Source organism: Acomys russatus, chromosome 12, assembly GCF_903995435.1.
Source record: "Acomys russatus chromosome 12, mAcoRus1.1, whole genome shotgun sequence".
Lineage (NCBI taxonomy): Eukaryota > Metazoa > Chordata > Mammalia > Rodentia > Muridae > Acomys > Acomys russatus.
This window is the reverse complement of record NC_067148.1, coordinates 13,384,222-13,401,844: the sequence shown is the minus strand read 5'-3', so window position 1 is coordinate 13,401,844 and position 17,623 is coordinate 13,384,222. Positions and strand designations below refer to the sequence as shown.

The 17,623-nt window shown below is 47.7% G+C and overlaps 1 protein-coding gene across 1 annotated transcript in view; it reads right to left on the bottom strand.

Moving 5' to 3' along the window:
- Nucleotides 1–17,623, bottom strand: part of Cdk15 (cyclin dependent kinase 15) — a 98,390-nt gene that overhangs the window by 8,516 nt on the left and 72,251 nt on the right. The window contains exons 11-12 of the mRNA XM_051153868.1: nt 16,218–16,266; nt 10,598–10,737 (exon numbers count right to left, since the gene is read on the bottom strand). Of these exons, the coding sequence (XP_051009825.1) occupies nt 10,598–10,737; nt 16,218–16,266 (189 nt within the window). The remainder of the gene's footprint in view (nt 1–10,597; nt 10,738–16,217; nt 16,267–17,623) is intronic.

Here is a 17,623-nt window from a genome sequence, read left to right as displayed (position 1 = left end):
AACTCAGAGATCCACCTGCCTCTGCCTCCAGTGCCGGGATCAAAGGCGTGCGCCACACCGCCCAGCTTGTTTGGTTATTTTTTTAAGCTGCTCACTTGTGTAGCCAGGCAATTTAGGGATAAATTGTATCTTGACTAAAATCTACAAGCAGTTTTGTGTAGCTCCTGATATTAATGGAAGCCGCAGTGCCTACACTTAGGTCAGCGGAAAATCTTTTGATCGCCACCTCCCTCACCTGGGCTGGGCTAAAGGAAAATTAAAAACATAACCAAAAGACCTGGCTTAACAGTTACGTGGTGTCGTCTAGCCCCCCAAAAGCTATCTTCCACGTGATGGCATGCTTCTTTCGTTTCCTCTTGAGTAAACTGCTGTTTTATGCCTTTCTCTCATTTTCATTTGACTCTCGTTTTTCTTGCAAAACAGTTATGAAGTAAAGCAAGAGCAATAAGTGCCACCGAGTAAGCAATCCTAAGACCCAAGGGTGTTTGTGGACATTATTATAAATGAGGTATAAAAAAGCAGATGTGCTGGGACAGCACAGCACAGGGGAGGGGCCTGGGGTGCGGGAGTGTGGGTTTCTGTGACATATGACATTGGGGACTATGGAACCTTTCCCAGAAAGACTTTAATGTAAACAGAGCGGCACAGGCATAGGGGCTGGGAATGAACCTGGACCCCAAAACAGTTTTGTTACAATGTCTTTGTGAGGTCTGTGCGTGGAATGAATATTGGGAGAGAATGGGCTGGGAGTCTCAGGCAAAGTCAGACCATGGGTCTGCCACGTACAGCTGTGTCACCTCTCTCTCTGTCCCAATGCCTGTGTCCTAGGCTCACACTTCTCATCCTCCTGCCTCGGCCTCCACAGTGCTGAGATCACAGGCATAGCCCACTAACTTTCTTTTTATTTTATTTTTTTTTTGTTATAAAATTTATTTATTATGAGTATTCATGACCATACAATTCTGAATATGTTCTACTAAACACAACTTATGCACATTCAAATGTCAGGCTAGTAATTCTTTCTTTTTTTTTAAATTTTATTTTATTAATTTATTCATATTACATCTCAATGGTTATCCCCTCCCTTGTATTCTCCCATTCCTCCCTCCCTCCCATTTTCCCCTTACTCCCCTCCCCTATGACTGTGACTGAGGGGGACCTCCTCCCCCTGCATATGCTCATAACATGACGGTAGTAATTCCAGGTTGAATGAGATCTACTTAGAGCACATGGGTGCCAAGAAAGGAGACTGCCGCCATTCCCGCCCCCCCTCCCCCCCGCCCATACCCTTCCTCCCCATGACAGGGATGAAGGAACAAATAGGCTAAGTGGGCCTTGATAGTCCTCATTCTTTCTTGAATGATTTATCTTTCCTTAGAGACTCTTTTGGCCGGTGGTACCAGTAAATTTAAACAACATGCAGGCTTGGTGGGATGAGGGATTGGTTGCCTGAGGTACCTCCTAGCAACACAAATCTATGCAACGCTGTAAGCCACGTCCCCACTCCTAATTGTGGGAATGTGTTGAGGGCAACTTAAAAGGAGGAAAGTGACTAAATGGGCTACACTAGACTCTTCCTTATTTGCTTCTTCGATGTTTTTTTCCATTTTCATTACATTTGTTTGTTTTGTCTGTGTGTGTGCCTGCGGGGTGTTGCCTGTACCACACTGGAAGGAGTCAGTTCTCTTCTTCTACCATGTGGGTCCCAGGGATTGAACTTAAGTCCTTGGGTTTGGCAGGGATTACCCTTACCTACTGAACCATCTCACTGGCCCTCGATTGGCTTCTTAATTGATTGATTTAAAAATACTGCTCATGCCGGCTGTGGCGGCGCACGTCTTTAATCCTAGCACTCAGGAGGCAGAGGCAGGCCGATTAGCAAGGGCTATTATTACACACAGAAACCCTGTCTCGAAAAACCAAAACCAAAACAAAACAAAAACCCTGCCCAATAAAAAAAAAAAAAAAAAAAATTAAAAAGTGGAGGAAGGATGGGCTGGAGAGATGGCTCAGTGGTTAAGAGCACTGTCTGCTCTTCCAGAGGTCCTGAGTTCAATTCCCAGCAACCACATGGTGGCTCATAACCATCTATAATGAGATCTGGTACTCTCTTCTGGTGTGCAGGCATAAATGCAGGCAGAACACTGTATACATAAGAAAAAAATTTTTTAAGTGGAAGAAGGGGGCTGGCAAGATAGTTCAAGTCTATAAAGTACTTGCTGTGCAAGCATAGTGACCCGAGTTTGATTCCCAGATCCCATATATAAAGCCAGGCAAGGGGCTGGAGAGATGGCTCAGAGGTTAAGAGCACTGATTGCTCTTCCAGAGGTCCTGATTTCAATTCCCAGCAACCACATGGTGGCTCACAGCCATCTATAACATGATCTGATGCCCTCTTCTGGCCTGCAGGTGTACATGCAGGCAGAGCACTGTATAAAAATAATAAATAAATAAATCTTTAAAAAAAAAAAAAGCCAGGTATTAGCTGGCCAGGGATGGCGCACATCTTTAATCCCAGCACTCAGAAGACAGAGACAGGTGGATCTCTGAGTTCGAGGCCAGCCTGGTCTACAAAGTGAATCCAGGACAGCCAAAGCTACACAGAGAACCCCTGTTTCAACCATACAAAACTAAACAAAACAAGCCAACAAACCAAAAAATCAGGCACAGTGGTAAAGCCCTATAATTCCAGCCCTGGGGAGGCAATGCTTGAGCTTTGTTGGTCAACCAGACTAGCCAAATCTATGAGCTCCAAATCTCAGTGAAAGGCCACATCTCAACACACACACACACACACACACACACACACACACACACACACACACAGTGTGCACACACAAATGAATGAACAAACGAATGGATAGTGAACAGAACAGCCTATGTTACACTGGTTTAGTTCCTGCTGTGGAGGCACCCACCTATGATCCTGTCATTGGGCGATTGGGGCAGGAAGATGGCTCACAAGTTCAAGGCTAACCTGGTTTACATAGCAAGTTTCAGGCCACCAAAGCTACACAGAAAGACCCTGTCTCAGGAAAAGCAAACAAATAAAGAGATGGGGGGGAGTGGGGGTCGGGGGGGGGGCGTGAAAGGGCGGGGTAGCCCACAAGTCTTGCTTAGAATCTCTCTTCCTTCTTCCCCACATCTGCAAACTTTTGAAACTTGCCCTTAAACATATTTTAATTAAACTTTGAGTAAACTGGATACAAAAACAATGGAGAAATGGCACCGGGGTTAAGAGTACTGCTCTTCTAGAAGACTCTCTGGAACTCCAGTCCCAGAGGATCCAGTGCCCTCTTCTGGCCTGTATGAACACCAGGCACACACATGGCACACATGCATCCACACTGGCAAAACACTCGTGCAAATAAGACAAATATAGTTTTTTAAAAGCAATAAGCTGGGGGAGGGGCTGGGAGGAGGAGAGGGGGTGGGAAACTGAAGTCGGAATGTAAAATAAGTTCTAGGTATAAAATTTAAAAAGTCAACTGAAATAACACTTCCACTTTTAGTTGCAGCAAATTCATTGGGAGAATGAGATGGGGTCCTGGTGGCATGAGTGATAGTGGTGTCTGCCGGTGGGTCTCTAATCTGTTAAACGCCAGAGTCTCAGGTGATAAACAGAAGCAGCTCCACACAGAAGTACGCAGCGAGCTTCCTTGGTGCATGCTTAAGCCGGCTGAGTTGTGCGAGAACGTGTAAAGGGAGGGAAAGCTGTGTTGTGTCAGCTTCAAGTCTCTGCTGCTGTCACACAAAGAAGGAAACTCCAGAACTGAAGATACTGAGGAGCAGGACAGGGGCAGGGACATAGGAAGCAGTACTTGAGGGGCAGGACATGGGTGGGGACATAGTAAGTAGTACTTGAGGGGCAGGACATGGGTGGGGACATAGTAAGCAGTACTTGAGGGGCAGGACAGGGGTGGGGACATAGTAGGCAGTACTTGAGGGGCAGGACATGGCTAGGGACATAGTAAGCAGTACTTGAGGGGCAGGACAGGGGTGGGGACATAGTAGGCAGTACTTGAGGGGCAGAACAGGGGTGGGGACATAGTAAACAGTACTTGCTTGGCATGCACAAAGCCCTGGGTTCACCCCCACACTTCATACCACTGTGAATGGAAGACCTGCCTGTAATTCGGGAATACGAGGATCAGAAGTTCAAGGTCATTCTTACATAATGACTTCATAATAAATTCAAGGCCAGCCTGGGGTACATATGACCCTGTCAAAGAATAAAAAGAAAGAGGAGGAGGAGGAGGAGGAGGAGGAGGAGGAGGAGGAGGAGGAGGAGGAAGAAGAAGAAGAAGAAGAAGAAGAAGAAGAAGAAGAAGAAGAAGAAGAAGAAGAAGAAGAAGAAGACATTTCTCTTTTGATTATTTTGGTCCTAGCCACCCAGACTTATCTATTTGTTTTTTAATTTTAGGGTGTATGTATGTGTTGTGTATTCCCATATGTACACAGAAGCCAGTAAAGGTTGCTGGATGCCCCAATCAATCACTCCCCACCTTAGTTTTTTAGGCAGGGTCTCTCATTGAACCTGAATCCTTTGGCTAGGCTGGCTGTCCAAGTCTACCTACGCCCAAATGATGAGGTTACAAGCCATGCCCCACTTTTTCTTTTTCTTTTTCTTTTTTTTTTTTTGGTGGCGGGGCCGGGGGGGCGGGGGGAGAACTTCAAGACAAGGTTCCACTGTGTGTCCCTGGCTGTCCTGAATATCACTCTGTAGACCAGGCTGGCCTAGAACTCACAGCGATCCACCCACCTCTGCCTCCCGAGTGCTGGATTAAAGATGTGCACCACCACTGCCCAACCCATGCCTTTTACATGAGTGCAGAGGATTTGAACTCAGGTCCTCATTCTTGCACTAAAAACACTCTTGCCCACTGACCCATCTTTCCAGCCCAAACCCCCACCACACACCCCCAAACCCATCATTGTTTAAGATCCACCCATAGTTATCACTGCTCCCCACAGAGGTGTTAACCTCACTTTCTCTGCAGATTCAGAGCACTTTGCATATGTCAGCTGACCTGTAGCTGTTTGTGTGCCAGCCTCATTGCCTTACGGACTACGCACTCTTGGAAGATAAGGTCCATGCTTAATTCACTGTTCTGTGCTTCAGCATCACACTTAGTGGAAACTCAGTACTGTATTTTTCGGACCATACAACGCACTTCTTCCTCCCCAAAAATGGGAGAGGGAATTAGGGTGCACCTTATGGTCCAATTGCTGTTTTTACTGTTTTTCTTGTTTTACTGCTTTAAAAACTGGTTGGGCCTTATGGTCAGGTGCATCTTAAAGTATGAAAAATACAGCAAATCTTTGATGAGTGAATTGAAACATAATTTGCTCACTATGTTAGAGACTTGATGCTATGTTGGGTTCAGAGTCTTAGAGATAAAAATTGGAAGAATTTCATAATGCAACAGTAAGATTTAATGACTAAAAAATGGGATAAACAGAATTTATATTTGATATGTATGCGGCGGGGTAATTAAAAGAAACTTAACCTAAGTTCAAGTAAGGCTTAGTGGTAGAGTACTCACTCACCTAGCATGTGCTCCCTCTTTTCCCCTCTTCCTCCTCCTCCTCTTCCTCCTCCTCCTCCTCCTCCTTCTTCTTCTTCTTCTTCTTTCTCTCTCTCTCTCTCTCTCTCTCTCTCTCTCTCTCTCTCTCTCTCTCTCTCTCTCTCTCTCTCTCTCTCTGTCTTCTCTGTCTCTCTCCCTCTCTCTCTCCTGGAGGAGACTGAACCCAGAGCAACCTTGTTCTGTAGGCTAAGATCCCTCTTTAAGAACTCGGGAGGCAGAGACAGGCAGATCTCTGAGTGAGTCCATGAGAGTCAGGGCTGTACAGAGAAACCCTGTCTCAAAAAACCCAAACCCAAACCAAACAAATAAACAAACAAACAAAGAACCAAACCATGGCCTACCCTAACCAGTGACCCCAAAATCCCAGTGAGAGGCCCTGTCTCCCATCTCAAAAAACAAAGTTGACAATTTCTGAGAAATGACACCCAGGTCAGCTTCCAAAATGCACACACACACACACACACACACACACACACACACACACACACACACGTTAAGGAAACCTAGACTAGAGAAGTGACTCAGAACATTAATGTCACAGGATCAGCAAATGTTTAATGACATGATGTTAAAAGAAGACTTGAAATTTTTCCTTTTTTTTTTTTGAGCAAAGTGAACTATGGCTGTAATGTTAATGAGGCAGTAAGAGTGAGCTCAGAGTTCTCAGGATGGAGGGCTGGAAGGATGGGAGAGAAGGCTGAGGTAAGTGCTGCAGGCTCTTCTACCCTTGTGCAGCCTGTAGAATATTGTTTCTACCAAAGTATTTTGTAGAATATATGAACCATGGCAAGCTTTTACATTTCAAGATTTTTTTCTAAGATGCCAAGGCCTATTTTAAAGGAGAGGGGGATTTAGTCCAGGAAGGAATGGTAGAGACTGACTCAAACCTGGATTAGGAGAGAAAATGACAGAGAGAGAGAGAGAGAGAGAGAGAGAGAGAGAGAGAAAGAGAGAGAGAGAGAGAGAACCTTTGATGTCTTGATGATCAAGAGCTGTGGCTTAAGGACCAGACTCTTAAATCATGTGGCATTTACTGGCCCAGATTTAAAAAAAAAAAAATTACTCTGTGGGTCAGTGTATGTGCTCAAAATGGCAAGGTTCCAAAGTCAGGCTTAACATTCTACGGGTGGGTGCCCTTTGGAAGGAAGGCTTCCTGTAAGACCGCAGGGAGCCTGTTCTAGAAGGGGCAGCTTAGTGAGTTTCTCCTCCCCCACCCCCAAATAGTTAACCAGTGTTCCTTTCGCGGAGCCCAAGTTCATGCTGAGGGCAAAGGGAGTTAAGCAAAGAAGTTGAACCTGCAGCTAAGAGAGCTGCCAAGAGCCTAATTTTAGGCACTTGCTGCCCCAGCTGACACCCTGCATTGCTGGCTCGACCGTGGGGACCACAAGCGTGGCCGGCGAGCTGGAGCCGGAGTGCGGAGAGCCGTTCCCTGGCCATCTGCAAAAGCAATTAGCTTGCCGATGGGTGTGTTTTGAGAGGGACTACCAATAATTTCTCCTTCAACAAATGTTTCTTCAGGTGTTCGCGAGTCAAGGAGGGAAAACGTCAGAGCTTGGCAGACGTTCCCACAGGCTCGCCATTCTCACATGGCCGCTCTCCCCCTAAGCAGTGATCTCCACATGGGAACCAATCATGGAATTCCTGGGTTTTCATGGCAAACCAGCCTTGATCAATTTCCTCTGGCTCGAAACTGACTGCCACAACCCAGGGCAAGCGTCGTTCCAAGACTTGGCTTGATGAAAATCGGCATAGATTGATGGGAACCGGTCTTTGATTTTTGTGGGGGAGTTTGCACCTCGGCCTTCTATGGGGATTTGGGCTGTCCTCTGGTCTCCATATATTTTCCGCTTACAGTTTTCATGCTTAATTGTCTTCTTCAGAGGCCAGACAATAAGAGCTGGCATCTTCCAGATCAAAGGGGAAACAGAATATATTTTAAAGTGACAACTCCGGTATCCTGCGCCCAGAATAATAAGCTGATGTAAATATAAGGCCCTAAACGAGACCATGCTGAAATGCTACCAGGGAGCAAAATCTTCCTCTTAATTACAACAAAGCAACTCTCCGCACACATCATTCATAAGAGCACATTTTATTTATGCAATCCTGTTGCCTGCAGCAGCCCACCTCAGCAATGGAGATTTTTCTGTCCCTGCAGGTTGGGAGCTGGGCTTACCCACTGGGTCCCTCTTTCTGCAAAGCAAGCTGTTAACAAAGGCGCTTTGCCGGGGGCAATGAAAAAGCAGGCTGGCAGTGGTGCCCAGGCCTGGGAATGCAGTCCTTAGAGGAGGAAATGCCCTTGGCCAGGGCCATTGTCGTCAAGGTGCACAGACACATACACACACACCTCTGGGGGAGTGGGGGGCGTCTCTTCATTTTCGCAATACCTTCATTCTTCCTACCTACTTGCTTCACACTCCATCTCTCTGTGTGTATTTCTACACCTGCCTGAAGCACACACGCACACACACACACACACACACACACACACGGCACGCACACATGCATGCACGCGCGTGCACACACACATATACACACACACAGTCGTACCCCTCGTCCCTGTCTCTTGGCACTGCCCCTTTCATCTTCTCCCTCAGGGATTCGAGATGTCGCTGCAGGAAGTGCTTGTCCGCCAAGGCAGCAGCCAGCAGAGCCCTGTGGCTTTGACAAACCTCATTTAATTGGGAGGAAGCCAGGAGAATTTGAAAGAACTGAAACATCCACGAAACTCCTTTTATCAGGCATAATTTAAACTCTGCATGGAAAAACCCCTATATGTATAAAGAAAAGTCAACTCCCCCCCTGCTGTGGGCACTCCTCGTCTCCCCCCAGCACAGGCAGGCTCCTGCAAGATTCCATCTTTTCATTTTTCTCAAAGTGTCAAAGTAGATTTGGGCTCTGCAGCAGGGTGAACAGAGAAGGAATACAGATTCTCTCTCTCTCTCTCTCTCTCTCTCTCTCTCTCTCTCTCTCTCTCTCTCTCACACACACACACACACACACACACATACACACACACACCTTTAGATGTTGGATGCACCAGAGTCCAGTGGTTGATAACTTTGCTTCAGGTTTCTAGGGAGACGCAAAACCCAAGTTGCTACAAACGCATCCCTTTGGACAGTGATTACTGCTTCTTAATTAAAAAGCTCGGAGCCCAGAAAACCTCGAAGATCCCAGCAGTTCTCAGAATAATAGACTCTGCAGGAAGCTAACGGGACATTTCTTTAAGTAGAGAGGTGCAAGCAGGTGTGCATAGTCAAGCATGCACGTGAAAACACACACACACACACACACACACACACACACACACACACACACACACACACACACGGGATGTGGTAGAGTTAGGTGTGGAGAAGGAAGGATCTTAGGTACCGAATGGGATGAGAGGAGCGTGACAGAACAGGCAGGCTGGACCCACATGAGGCATAGGTGCCAGAAAAGGTGGGTGCCTCTCGTTTGACCCGCTAGCCTGACCCGATCCCTCACCCCCTCGCAAACCCTCTCCAGATTCACCTCCAGGCCCACTCATCTCACTTGGATTATCCCCGTTTCTCCACAGAGCCGCCTTGAGCACATGTAGTTTCTGAACATCTGCAGCTGATTATACGCAGATTTTAGCTGTTCTGATATGATTTGTGCTAATACGTGTAGAGGGCGCCCCGTTTCCTCTTCTTCGCCTTCTTTTCCTCCCACTCCACAAGATCCTTGAGGCCAACGACAAGTCTCTTGTTTTCCTCAACTTTTTATAGCACTTCATGTGTTCTCGACACTTAATGGCAGCTTAATAAATTCTAATGGCTGCCTCTCCTTACAGGGTTAAGTAAGATATTAACCTCAGACGTATGATGATGGTTATTTTTAGAGGTCTTAAGTGACTCACTCAGTAGTCCCAAACTAAGAGATTTGTCCTGTTTCACAATGTCTGACATCCAGGGAAACTGTGTTTACAAAGCCTGGCAATTAGGCCAAGCTTTGCCTATGCACCCTACCCACCACACTCCTACCCACACCACCCTCACCCCACTCCCACCCCACCCCATCCTCACCCTCACCCCACCTCACCACAGTCTCCTGTTCCCAGGCTGACCCCCTCAGGCCTTCCTACTTAGTTTTCTTTTCTTTGGCTTAGGACTTCAAACAACGATTTTCCATTGAATGTGGATCTTTTAAAAGAAACCTCACCTAAGGATACTGTCCCCAGCCCACCCTGAACAACCCAGGCCTTGACCGCGCCACCCACATCTTCCTCATAGCCCTTCTGGGCCACATTCTAAAAAACCCAAGTACAGCTCATGCCATGTGACTCCCCTGCCCCCCCCGCCCAACCCCCCCCCCAGCAGATTTCAGATTTGGAGGATGACTCAGGCACAGACAGCAAAGGCTGGTTTCGGGGTAACCTGTGTTTGTAGAGGGCGGCTAGCCTGGGAAGACATGTCCCTTCCCCCAGCGCCCATCCTCTGAGCTTCCTTCTGCAGCATTGTGTTACCAATCAAGAAGGGCCCATCTCTCCTTCCTGCCATATCCATGTCACCTATCGGCTTACTCTTGGTGGAAGAGGAAAGCGGCTTATTAGAAACTTTGGTTTCGTTTCTCCTGGCAGATGCTAGCTAAAGCAAATACCTCAGAGGTAACTTTCATCTCCGAGGCATCTAAACTTACGTGTGTGTGTGTGTGTGTGTGTGTGTGTGAGAGAGAGAGAGAGAGAGAGAGAGAGAGAGAGAGAGAGAGAGAGAGAGAGAAAGGTTTGCATCATTACAAGGAAGTCCCTGTCACCTTTCCCACCGGTGTTTTAGAATTTTAGAGTCTTACTCAAAGCTCTGGCGAGACTGGGTCCCCGTGCTTTTTTCTGGAAAGCAAATTAATCTCTGACTCCACTTCTGGTTGCAAACTCTATGACTCTCCAGTGTTGAAGGAAAGCATGTAAGATGAGACTTGATGCATAGTTGTGCATACACACACACACACACACACACACACGCATGCGCAGTCACATGCACACTCACCATCAGGAAGCTGGTACAACTGGGGTGGCAGGACACTGAAGTAATCATGAACCAGTGCTTCCTGAGCTGAGACGCGGTCCCTAGGGAAGCCTTTCAGCATCTGGGAGGCCAAGTCTTCAGCTTCAGGAAGTCCACCCAGCCTGGAAACGTGGAAGGAAGAAACGAAATGTCTCTAGAAGCTGCTATTGTCGGGGGAGGGGACAAGGGGAATGAGAGGGTGGGGTGGATAAAAACTGAAGAAGAGGTGACAAAGCGTAACGTATCTCAAAATAAAAAGCCCTTCCAGGGCCACAATGACAAAGGAAAGCACCAACACTCTTACACTGTCACTAGGAGGAAGGGAGATGACATCAGCCCTCACCTCCACCATGTCACTGGGCACTATGAATAGAGGCAGAGATATATAATTAAGGTTTCTCCTTGGAGGAATACTGCGGCCCCAAGCAAGCAGAAAGGCCTACTTGGAGAATGTCCCAAGCTCTGGGTAGCAAAGACAGAAAGCATAGAGTCCTGGAGGAGAGGAGTTGGGGAGGCAGTTCTGGAGAGTGGAGGTTGGGTAGAAACGTCCCTGTTAACAGGGTTTCTGAAGCTCAGTCCCCGGCGGGTTATCAGCTAGGAAGGTTCCTTGGTTTCTCTCGGGATAAAGCTGGGTAGTTGCAACAATCAAGTACCTAAATTCCCAAAAATGACTTGTCCTCGAGCTGCCCTTGTGCGTATTTATATATTTGGAGACGAGCAACTATTACGTGTTAACAAATGGCTGGCTGTGGGAGGAGCAAGGCGAAACTGACCCCTAGTAGAGTTCAGGCACTCCTCAAGCTATCACGCAAGTGGACAGGTACATCTGTGAAGGAAAAGGCCCTGCTCTGGTCTGGAGGTTTGTATTTTTGGCCTTGGGGAGCATAGGTTATGGAGAAGGGGCCTTCATCAAAGGAACTTTGGGGAAGCCTTCTGTTTCTTCTACATGTGAAGACATGCCAGCAAGGCATCATGTATGAAACACAGGGACCTGATCAGACATTAAATGAGCTGGTGCCTTCACCTCAGACTTCCCAGCTTCAAGTGATCTTCTTGTTGACTATACAAATTATCCACGGTATTTTGCCATAGCAGCCCGGGTTATCCAGGGTAAAATAGTTTATTCCAACAGTATCGATCCCTAACCTAGAATGGGAGGCGGAGGTCAGGACTGAAGCCGGACATTCTGCATTGAGTTGCAGGGCCACAAATGAACCCGTCGGAAGACCCTGCTATTAAGGTCTCAGACCACCACCATGTCTGGATAGCTCTTCGAGCTCAGTACAAAATGGAGGACTCTGTCCCCCAGCTGGGCTTCCTCTTCTCTGCCTGACCCGTATGAGCAGCTCTAGGCACAGACAACTGACCTTGTTTGGAGGATGACCCTGCACAGAGTTACGTGACTCAACTCACGAGTCTGGCTCCTTTGCCTGCCTGTGTGATAATTAGGTACTGTGCTTCCCACCTGTACCCCTAAGGATCTTTATATACCTCATCCCTAAAACAATAAAATGAGCTGCCACTCTCAAGCTGATCCTAGAAGTCTTGTCCGTAGTACTCACAGGCATCCGAACCCCATTTGTTGCTTCTGCTTCCTTTGTCCTCATGGGCCAGTGTCCAAGGGGGAAGGAGGGCCACATGAGCCAACCAAACAAAACCTAGAGAGGCTTGCTTAATGTCAAAAGCCACCCATCAGCATAAAGCAAGGAGGAGCAAACGTTCTTCTTGGACATGCGCAAGGAGGGATGCAGTTGCAGGTGTCTAATTTTCGCACAAGATTTGCACAAGGAACCTTCTAGAAATCTGATTTCTACGATCTAGAACGGCTTCTGTAAACAGGTTATTAGTCTCTAACTACAGAGTCATTGCCTCATAGACAAGATAAGGCCATTTGGGAACCCCAGGGTAGGGGGCCTGCTTACTTGCTGTGCATGAAGGAGAACTGCCCTGTCCAGGCTTTGTGACTGCATAAAGCAGTAGTTACTATCGCATTGCTGAACACGTGTAATGTACGGTTGCTCTCAGAGGAGCGAGACAACAGCTTCAATTGCTTAGCATCCCCTGGCTCTGAGTTATAAGACTCCCTTACCCCCACTGTTGCTACTGACCTTTACAGTAGGGCGTGAGGCTGCCTACCCTGCATTCACTCCGGCACTGTGCTTTCCCCTACATCCATAGAGAGGAGCAAGTGTGTGGATAGAGTGGCCACTCTTCTAATGGCGTCAGTTGAAGATGCGGTAGACACCCACCAGAGGAAGAAACACTCATCAGGAAAGCTGTCCTACAATTGCCTGTCAGTCTGAAATGTGAGTCTATACTCACTAGGCCCACCTTAAAGGGATCACCATTAAACCCACAGCAAGGCCCGTTTCTAGCCCCATGCACAGTCCCGCTGCACCCCTGTAGGAGTCGTGCAGAAGGCTGGCGACACCTCAGCTCTTCTGGCTTTACCACACTTGCAGACTGAGTCTGCTGCCACCCTGTGAAGCGCAGGAATCCCAGTTCCTTCACTCACCTCCCAGCTGACCCTGGCCAGGTGACCTAGCTTCTCCAAGCCTCAGTTCTTTCTCATTTGACACCAGAACGTTACTGTTAAGAACTGGAGAGATGGCTCAGAGGTTAATAGCACTAGCTGCTCTTCCAAAGGTCCTGAGTTCAATTCCCAGCAACCACATGGTGGCTCCCAACCACCTATAATGAGATCTGGTGCCCTCTCTGGTGGGCAGGTGTACATGCAGACAGAACACTGTATACTTAATAAATAAATCTTAAAAAAAAAAAAAAAAAGATGTATTATTTATTAGTATGTATACAGTGTTCTGCCTGCGTGTACACCTGCATGCCAGAAGAGGGCAACAGATCACATTATAGATGGTTGTGAGCCACCATGTGGTTGCTGGGAATTGAACTCAAGACCTCTGGAAGAGCAGACAGCGCTCTTAACCTCTGAGCCATCTTTCCAGCTCTTAATAAATAAATCTTTAAAAAAACAAAACAAAACCCCTAATGTACCAAATGGGCACAGTGGCACACGCCTCTAATCCCAGCACTCGGGAGGCAGAAGCAGTCGGATCTCTGTGAGTTCAAGGCCCAGCCTGGTCTACGGAGTGAATCCAGGACAGCCAGGGCTACACAGGGAAACCCTGTCTTGAAGAAACAAACAAAATATCCCAAAACGAACCAAACGCCCAAAGAAAACCTCAACAACAACAACAACAAAATGGATGCAACAACATGCAGCCTCCGTAAGCACACACAGGCACATATCCTTAGCCCTCTGCAGAGCCAAGAATTTTCTCATATGCTAACACAAGCAAACCCTGTCCGGTAGAACTTTCCACAGTGGTGGGAATAGTCCAATTTTGTTCAGTCCAATATAGCAGGCACTGTTGAGCCCTAGGAATATGGGTGGGGTAACTAAACAACTAAACTTTAAATTGGGAATTATTTCAATTTAGATAGCTCTGCACGGCTAATGACAAGGGCATTGGCAGTGCTCCAGATGCTGGTCCTTGCTCCAGAGCGGAGCCAAGCAGAGAAAAAGGAAGTCTGAGCAAAGGCCAGGAACTCAGGAATGGGCAGAGGCAGTAGGTGATATGTTGTCAGGGGAGCCAGGTGACGCAGAGAGAGTTCAAATCCTGTTCAGCTCTAAAAGAAAGAGGTGGGGGTGGGGGGAAGGTGACAGTGGGAAGCCAGTGGCAGGACTGTGGCAGCAGCACCCTAGAGTTTTGGAGTTTTAAAAAGCTAAAAGGAGTGAAAGGACGCTGCAGAGCAACGCAGGGATCCAAGCATCTCTAGGCGTGGCCTAGGGCGCCCGCCCATCCCCCCCCACACCTGCGAGAGGATGGTGGTACCTTTTGTGGTTACTGTTTTAGCAAGTTTAAATTTGTTCCAGTCTCGAAGTTGAAACAACTAAAATCAGAGCTGCTCTGCCTAGAAATTAGAGGTGACCTGGCTCCTACTTAGGGGCTCAAACCATGCCACTGACATCCTAGGAACTCCAGGAAGCACTCAGGGTTAGACCGGAAGTTCCTCGGCTTTCACATAGCTTTTGAATGAGTATCTTAAAATCATTGATACCTAAACCTTAAAAAGTGTGTTTTTAAGCCGGGCGTGGTGGCGCACGCCTTTAATCCCAGCACTCGGGAGGCAGAGGCAGGCGGATCGCTGTGAGTACGAGGCCAGCCTGGACTACAAAGCGAGTCCAGGACAGCCAAGGCTACACAGAGAGACCCTGTCTCGAAAAACCAAAAAAAAAAAAAAAAAAAAAAAAAAAAAAAAAAAAAAAAGTGTGTTTTTATTTGCCAGTACCACTCAATTAAATGGCTTGCAGTAGCCGGGTGTGGTGGCTCACGCCTTTAATCCCAACACTCGGGAGGCAGAGGCAGGTAGATCACTGTGAGTTCCGGGCCAGCCTGGTCTACAAAACGAGTCCAGGACAGCCAGGGGGTGCACAGAGAAACCTTGTCTTGAAAAAAAAAAAAAAAATCTTGTAGTAAAGATAACTTCTTACTGTAAAATGTCAGGATAAATTAAAGTGCGAGTCTACAGACTGCCGTGTTTGCTTAGCAGCGATTGTGACCAGAGGTTGTACATCCCAAAGTATATGACAAACGGCAGTTCCTGGGAACGCACCTCCAGAATAATGGGGAATTCCAAGTCATCCCAAGCAGAGCGTGTGGGCATCTGGGGAGCCTTGTCTCTCCCAAGAAAAACTCCCCTGGCAGCCCATGCATGGCTCTATGCTTACTCCTTGTACCCTCTTTTCCACTCTACGCGGGGCCTTTTAGAAGCACACAGATAGGACACGTGGAACAATCAAGCCACATTTGCTTAGATTAAACTGCTCTGCGTATTCCGGACCAGCGTTCCAGTGTCCACTTGGGGTCTCAGCTGGGAACCATTCCTTCTCCCCACCTGCGAGAGTGCTCTCCTTTGACATCTGAGCTCCTTTACACGGTCTCTGATGTCCCCCTCACTGCCCCTTTTGCCTCCTCACTGAAGCAAAAAGAACAGAGCCTCCGCCAGTTACTCTCAGAGCAAATAATACTGGTTATTGTAATTGGTCATTGTCCGAAAACACTGAGTTCTTCTTCGCCCAGAGGCTGCCTGGCACAGCATAGTTAGCTAGCTATTCCTGGAATGCTCTATTATCTGTTTTACTTTGCAAAAGAAACTAGGGATTTGCTGAAAGCTGGTAATAAAAGTCTGCCCTGGTCTAAGCCGAGACCATGTAGAGAGGGCCTGGGAAAGCCTGACCTCCATGAATCAAGCTCCCCTTCCAATGGCCACTCAGCGATGTCATTTGGTTTCTCTGTGTCAGAGAATAATAAACCCACTAGGTTTTCTTGAGGCCAACCCTACCTCTCTCAGGGCCTGGGGCATGGCTGAGGGGCACAGAATAATTTTAATGACCCAACTCACTGAAAAGTAAAATGGTTCATAAAGAAAACCAACACCCTACCAGGGGGCTGGCTCACTCAGAGGCATCTTTCTCGGGCTCAGATAGAAGTGCTGGGGGCTGGAGTCCAGTGAGCTGAGCTCTGGACAAGCGTGTTTCTCTTCTCTGTGTCTGAAGAAAGCTTGCCGATGTAGCGCTTACCTGCTCCAGACAATCTGCAGGCTTTGAGGTTTAGGCAGCGGGAACCATTCTGGAAAGCACACAGAGAAGCATTAAACCCAAGAGTAATCCTCCAGCCTGTTGCCAAAAATAGTATTAAAATTCCAAATGCTTAGGCCGGGCTTGGTGGTGCACACCTCTAATCTCAGCACTTGGGAGGCAGAGGCAGGCGGATCAATGTGAGTTCGAGGCCAGCCTGGTCTACAAAGGGAGTCTAGGACAGCCAAGGCTACACAGAGAAACCTTGTCTCAAAAAACAAAAAACAAACAAACAAATCCAAATGCTCTTCTTGGCTTGGGGTAAAAGAAGATTCTAGAATCAAGCAAGCTACCTACAGACTTTTAAAGCCTCTCCTTGAGTGGTTATGAGTCACTGAAAGGTACTGTTAGGCATGATTTCCAAGTTGAAGTCCTAACACAAAGTACCATAGACTAGGACCTTATAAGGAGAGAGGGTCAATAGAACATTCTCACTGGAGTGGGTGGGTCCTAATATAATTCGACTGGTATTCTCATAAAAGGGGAAAATTTGGACAAAGAGATACATATTAGAAAACATGGCTCACTCTCCAGCCCAGTGAGATGCCCAAAGGGAAGAAGACCTAGGGGAAGGGGGGGGGGCCCGCAGCCCCCACTGCCGTGAATAAACAGGAGGCCAAAGTCAGGCTGAAGATGGCTCAGTGGGTAAACTGCCTGCTGTGCAAGCCAGACAGCCTGTGGTCCATCCAAGGGCTCATGTAAAAAGCTGGGTGTGGTGGCTCCCATCCGTAATCCCAGCAGTCCTTCAGCGAGATGGAAAAAAGGGGGGGCAGGAGAACAGGAGCTGGCTAACCTGGAGAACACAGGGCAGGAGAATGGAGCCAGCTAACCTGCAGTACACAGAGAGCCCCTAGATCAACAAGATGGCATGCCAAACCCACTCTCCAAAAGGTGCCCTCTGACCTTCATGCGTGTGCCATGGCATACATGCAGACGCTCCACTACAGATGGTTGTGAGCCTTAAGGGGTGTGGGTGGTGGGTGTTGCTGGAGAGATGGCTCTGTGGTTACGAGTGATTGCTGCTCTTGTAGAGGGGACCTGAGTATGGCACTCAGCACCTATCCTGGGTGGCTCACAATGGCTTGTAACTCCAGCCCCAAGAAAACCTATGCTCTCTCTTCTTGCTCTCTCAGATACCTAAAAACATGTGGCATTCATCCACAACACGTGCACGCACGTGCGCACGCGGGCACACACACACACACACACACACACACACACACACACACACACACACACACACTCACACCTGCATATAAACAATAATAAAAATAAATCTTTGGGGCTAGCAAGATGGCCCAGTACCCACATCAGATAGCTTGCGACTGCCTGTAACTCCAGACACAGTG